General features: G+C 39.6%; 1 protein-coding gene and 1 non-coding gene across 2 annotated transcripts; both read left to right on the top strand.

The window, feature by feature from the left end:
• Positions 1-4155: 4155 nt before the first annotated feature.
• On the top strand, positions 4156-5601 carry LOC104598585 (SAUR-like auxin-responsive protein family). The gene has a single exon (XM_010260727.3). It carries the CDS (start codon positions 4848-4850, stop codon positions 5346-5348), a length of 501 nt encoding a protein of 166 aa, XP_010259029.1. The 5' UTR covers positions 4156-4847; the 3' UTR covers positions 5349-5601.
• A 500-nt stretch (positions 5602-6101) lies between these two features.
• On the top strand, positions 6102-6175 carry TRNAI-AAU (transfer RNA isoleucine (anticodon AAU)). The gene has a single exon. It is a non-coding gene; the product is annotated as a tRNA-Ile (tRNA).
• Positions 6176-6528: the final 353 nt, after the last annotated feature.

The raw sequence follows: 6528 nt of genomic DNA, 5'->3' as shown, positions 1-6528 counted from the left end.
TGAGGGTGTGGATGGAGTTTGGCAGTGGCAGGCATCTGTGCTTAATCACTGGTTATTGGTATTAACTTTAAGAAGATTTTCAGGGGGAGGTAGCAGCCTGCAGGGAGAAAGGTTCTCAAGGTCAGGAACATTCCAGGAAACCGCGACAGATCCTCGTCAATATTTTTGAAAATCACTATTATGTGGAAGTCACAACAGTGCTAGTGCTAGAGGAATCAACCATAAAATCAAGAGGGAGAATAACGGCTCAGCCCAGGGTCAGAATTCTTCAAATAGGCTTTTTTTCAAGGATCAACATTTTTTGGTGGTTTCATAATTTCTAGCTGATTTCAATTTTTTGAGGATGACAAGGCATACAATAATAACTCCAATGCAAACGTAATTGACCCTTAAAAGCCAGTATCCAATAGATTTCTCAAAAACTGGTTTACATGAAAGAAACGAAACCAAAATAGAAAACTCTAGCCATTTTTGAGAAATCATTAATTTCAAAAATCATGACATTTGAAAAATTGACAAAAAATAATCAGTAAGGATATCAAACATCACCTTAATTTTTAAATAGTTTTTAGAGATTTTTATTGTTCAGTCCAGTAGTCCACCCCAGAAATCTGAGCCCATGGGATCAATCCTGACCATGAATCGATGTCAAATCCATGGCCAGGGTACGGTTTATAAGAGCGTGTAATTTCAGGTTTTGCAGTCTATTAATCCCTAGTTTTTAGTATTTTGGGTAAAATACAAAAATCTACCCTCAAGTTTCTGACAATCAATAAAACCTCCCCTATATTTTTTATTTTAAAAAATCCTCCCTTAATTTTTTAAAAAATTCAACAAATATCTCCCTTCCGTCACCGGTCCAAACGGAAAACGTTAAACCCATGCATCATATGTTTTTAAATACCCATTTTACCCTTTTTAAATTAGTTTATATATTTCTTGTATTTTGACACGACTAGTGCTGGCCTCACTCAGCTTTTCTTGCTCCCCATCACCACCTTCGATTCCGACCACTCTGAGGCCCTTGATCTGGTCCAGGGACAGCTTGGCCAAGGAGATTGTAAGGACGCCATCCTCCAGCTTGGTCTTCACCGACTCTAAACATTTTCTGTTAGTTGGAACTACCTCCAAAACTTGTGAATATGTACAATTATAAGAGTTTTCTGTCACGAATTGTCGGAAGTGCCTCCAGAACTTGCGAAGATGTGAAATTACAAGTGTTTTCTGTCACGAATTGTCGGAACTGCCTCCAGATACACATGTGGCTTTAAGAAATTGATAGTAATAGCCAATTTCGGTGAAGTTTGGTTGAGTAACTTTCCTAGCAAACTACAGGTTCCGCCGAACACTGATCGCTTCCAATGAAAATGAATTCAGCGAACCTTGAAGAGAAAAAGAGATGAGCCTCTGGCGACGATTAGCCTATGACTATTCTTTATGTTCTCTCACTCGTGGCCTTTACGTTACTATCGTTGAAAATTTGAGTGTCCTCCTTGGTAAAAGCGTTAACTCGATGTTTGTCCACAGAGACCAAAAATCAAGGCGGAACCCCAAATTTTCCAAAAATATTTCAGACGAATTCTAAGATCAATTTATCTTTTCTCCTACACAAAACACCCAATTCCTTGTTGTCGAGTCATCCCTTTTTTCTCTTATGTTCAGTGTCTTCTTCTTTTGCATTTTCAACCCCAAGGAGTTATTTGAACAGATGTTCCTCTCTATCAGTCAAAGATTTTGCTTCAAACGTTCTAATGTCCCCTAACAAATGGTTCATCCGTGGATTCTACCCAGTGGTCGGACACAAACCATACAACTTCTCAATCTAGTATACCATCTTAATGGTGTATGGATGGCCAACCGAGACAGACCCGCCAATGGTCATCGATCCAGAGTTTCGCTGCATAGGGATGGGAAAATGGTGCTTACCGATGCTTACAGCTTAATTGTCTGGTCCATTAATACATCCGATGTTGATGCTTACCGATTCCCGGTACCCGTCCAATGATGATACTAAGAATTTCGTTCAGCAACAAGAACTGTACTCTAATTTCTCGTTCATCACAGGAGGAAGCATGGTGGAGAGGTATGGGAATAAAATAAAAGAAAGAAATGCTAAAGAGGGGGAGATGGAAAAAAAATGTAAAGATAATGGAAGAAAAAGGTAAGAGGGAGTCTAAAGATTCAGACCTAGTCGACGGATGAAAAACAGAGGATTGATTGGTAGAAGCAAAGAGGTGGATCGCTTCAGGTTACAAATGGAAGGAATTGTGGGAAGAAGAAAAAGAGGGGAGAAAGAGAGAGAATGATTGAGAAAATGAGGACCATAGTTGCAGTAGTGGTATGAGGTGGTCATAGTAACTCAACCACTACTGCTATTCAAATAGATGAAATTGGTAATCAAGGTAACCGAGGGGGTGTTTGCAGTGATAGAAGACGATGGGGGATGAGGAGGAAGGGAAGAGATTAATTAAGAGAGAGAGAGAGATAATGAAAATGAGAGAAAGGATGGCCGGAGGTGGCGATTGAATTCAATCGCCGTAGTTGTGCATGAGGAAGAAGATGAACAGTCTTGTGATTATGAAATTGCTAAGACAGGATATTTTAGTAAAAATAGAATATTTTAATTCGTAAAGGGTATAATGGGTATTTTGGAAAAACTGATCATCGTTTTAACGTTTTTCGTCTTGGTCAATGAAGGAAGGGAAGTATTTATTGAATTTTAAAAAAATAGAAAGGAGATTTTTACTACAATAAATTATAATTATAGGGGAGGTTTTTATAATCAGGGGCCTAATATTTTTTCTCCTGGTCAAGAACGAAACTGTTTTGTTTTCTCTGGTACAAGAATGAAAACGGTTGTGTGTTGAGATTAGGAATTTAGGATTGATTTAGGCCACGTTTTTCAGCAGCATCAATGCTGGTTGATACTTGATGCATGTACGGCTTTTGCAACAAGGTTTGAACTCTTGGTTCGTGGCGTTCAGTTAATTTCCTAATTCTCTAAGAAGTGAACTTGCGACCGTACAACCCTGTTGTATTTGAATATGGACATGGGTATCAATTTGGAGTGGCACCGTTTATGACTCTACGGTGTTTTTCACGTACTAATTAATATATTTATGACTCTAGTCTAGGTGACAGACTGTGCCATGGAGGGTGAGGAAACTTCTAAACGGAACCGCAGAATGGGTAAAAGTGGAATTGAAATATTCAAGAGATAAAAATGTGTGATCACGATTCACGACGGAACGACCGACAAGTTCATTTCTTTCATTCATTACTCATCAGAGGGAACATCTCATCTCATCTCATCATCCTGTTTCCAATGCCTGCCACGTGTATGTACGGAGGATAGATGATGATTGGACTATCTTACCACTGTTCCTCATCTCAAGACTCAGGTTTAATGGCCGATATTTACTATTTTACCCTAGCAACGATTACGATGGTGTTTGGTCATGTCATCATGTGATCAAGATATTTATTAGATGAACGTTTTATTTTAATATTTTCTTCAAAACAACTTGTTTATTTATTGCTAATTCATATAGTGTCAAATGATATTTAATGACTCCTAATTATCAATTATCAAGCCATAATAATAAATATTTATTTTTATTTTTCAAGTCAAATTCCGTACATAAAGGGATAAACCCACCTCACCACCGTTGTTGATTCTTTGCATTGGTGCCACTTGGGCTGCACCAAAATCGCATGGCATTATAGCTCTTTAATTTGCTTGTTTACCAATAATTAAAACTATAGGTTCAACTTAATCCAGTGGCTGGGATTGTCCAATTAGGTTGACTACCCACAAGTCGCAACCTTACAGTTGGCCAATTGTGTACAAGTTTCGTGGAAACATTGATGATTCAACCTTACCGCGTTGTAATTGAATTCAGTCATGATGGCCCTATCCCGTAACCCAAACCCAAACACACGTAGGACTGACTACCCAATGAGGGCACTCTCGTCGGGTGACCGACATCCTGTCGGTACTTGGAAATTTCAACGGTCGGATAATATGTGTTTTATTTAGCTTTTCCCCGGTTTCCCCCAGTTGACTGGTTCGGACGGACGGATCGATCAGTCGACAAGTTTTAAAGAAATCCCCTGAATTTGAAAATCATTTCATTTTACGGAGGTGAAGGGAAAAAAAGGAGATTTGAGTTTGAGACGCTCTCCCTCAAATAATTACCAACAGTCAGTTTATCTATCTAATCCATCCCATCCATGCCCTCGAAAAATCCGAACCTCCTGACAATTTCACGCCGCTCAAAAAGCAACTAATACACAATTATCTCTCTTCCCACTTTTTTTTCTTTTTTATTTTTTCTGATTCATCCCCGTACAATTCAATTTCACTGCCTCGGGCACCTATAAAATGCTCTACGGCCTTGCGCAACTGAGGAGAGGAGTGTGAGGAACCTTATATTCTTCTGTTCCGATCTAAGAATCGGATCTCGCCACCACCTCCAACTACCCAACACAATCCGAGCAGGTTGAAATCAACTGAACGTCAGACAGAGGAAGAGGATTCCCAAGAGAAGGGAAAGAGGATAAAACTACAGAATCTGCGGTCCATTCCATCCATCGAATAGTTCGTTGTAGATCCGGATGAAACTATTCTTCTCTAACACACTTCCTCCTCCCTACCATGTCAAATATCCCCACCTCTCCCTCTGAAGTCCGCCTTACTGTCTTCCGTCTCGCCATGTCCAGCAGACCCATGGCCTTTCTCCTGAACCAAATCAATTCCAGAGAGCTTCTTCATACATAGTCCATCATTCTATCCCCCCCCCCCCATTCCTTTTCTCCCTCTTCTTCTCTTTGTACAGTAACAAACTATGAGAAAAACGAGAGGTTTTAAGCTGGGTCGCAAGCTCGTTACAGTGTTCAAATGGGTATTCAGGCGGAAGAGCAAGCCGGCTGGGTACCTACGGTTGGACCTTCCTAGCTGCAAAAGCAAGGCCATATCGAAAATTTTGGACTGGGGTCGATGCCTGAAGCGTGGAGCCAAGGGACTCTGCTCTTGCACCAATTTAGCTTCCGAGTACACTCGCTTCGATCGGGAGGCGTTGGACGAGAAGCCGGTGACAGTCCCGAAAGGGCACCTTGCGGTGTACGTGGGTCAGAAAGACGGCGACCCCCATCGGTTCTTGGTGCCGGTTATATACTTTAATCACCCCCTATTTGCACAATTGCTGAGGGAGGCTGAGGATGAGTATGGCTTCCACCACCCAGGCGGAATAACGATACCCTGCCAGATATCGGAGTTCGAGAGCGTGCAGACGAGGATTGCCGCAGGTGTGAATTGCCGTAAATCAACGTGGAAACGTCGATTGTGAATAGTTTTGTGATTTATTACAGTCAAGTAGTTGAGGATGACGATGATGACAAATTGATGATCATGATTTAGATAGCCCTTGGTTTCGACTGTGGTTCATATAAATTACTGGGTGTAACAAACAAAGGATTTAATTTTGAAGTAGGAAAGAATACCTTTTTTTTTTTTCTTTCAGGATTTTCTCTTTTATTTGCCTCTGTTTTTTCGTGTGTCTTTTCCTTTTTTGGTAAATAGAATTCTATATTCAGTATTCACTCATTGAATGGGAAGATTTTCGTCATTGTGGTCGTCAGCAAGGGAAGGCGTTGTTGTCAGACATGGCTTTTCTCTCACAGGCTCGGTGGAGTAGGGAAATGGGAACCAACGCGGCTCACAGACGAGACGGTCGTAGAAGTCCAAAGAATAAGGATCCACTCACCCGCGCAGAGAAGAAAAAATCTCAGACGCTGACCCACACCATACACTAACTTAAACAATAAGCACAGATAGGTGTAGCCGTGTAGGAGAGGTAGAGGTTTAGCGTGAGTGGTGAATATCGAGAGTGCCTATTTATTTTAGGGAAAAGTACGGAAACACACGATGCAGAATTCTAAATTCCAGCCCCCTAGCCCTGTCCCCCTATAAACTATATCCTGTCCGTGAATTTAGCATCAATTCACGGTCAGGATTGAGCTGCGCTGATTTGTACTTCTCCCTTTATTTTACTGTTCGAAGTGCCACTTATGTAAATAAATATTTCCCACATTTACAATGAGGCCTATTAGCTCAGTCGGTTAGAGCGTCGTGCTAATAACGCGAAGGTCGCAGGTTCGAGACCTGCATGGGCCAAATGTATTAATACTTTTCATTCTCTCAAACTTATCTCCACGTTGGATCTCTATACTTAGGTGGTATTTGATAAATCTGAAAATTAAGAGTACAACCTTTTACCATCTGATTTTACTATTTTACTCTTTAAACATACAATTTAGAAATATTGAATTCAATTTACATCATCTCATAAAAAATAATTTTTAACCTCAAAATAATATTAAACAAATACAAATAAAAAATAATAAATTAATAATTACTAATTAATAAATGAAACGATTAAAATTAAAAAAATAATTAATGATTATAAAAATATTAAAATAATTAATAATTACTAATTAATAATTTACACAAATAAAAATTAAAATAAT

This window comes from Nelumbo nucifera, chromosome 6 (assembly GCF_055504915.1).
Source record: "Nelumbo nucifera cultivar China Antique chromosome 6, China Antique-T2T, whole genome shotgun sequence".
In the NCBI taxonomy this organism is placed as follows: Eukaryota; Viridiplantae; Streptophyta; class Magnoliopsida; order Proteales; family Nelumbonaceae; genus Nelumbo; species Nelumbo nucifera.
Note: the sequence above shows the minus strand (reverse complement) of the source record. Positions and strands in the feature narration are given on the sequence as shown.

What these genes read in the sequence shown, in the direction of transcription:
- LOC104598585 (XM_010260727.3), top strand. Translation starts at nt 4,848, where the DNA reads ATGAGAAAAACGAGAGGTTTTAAGCTGGGTCGCAAGCTCGTTACAGTG.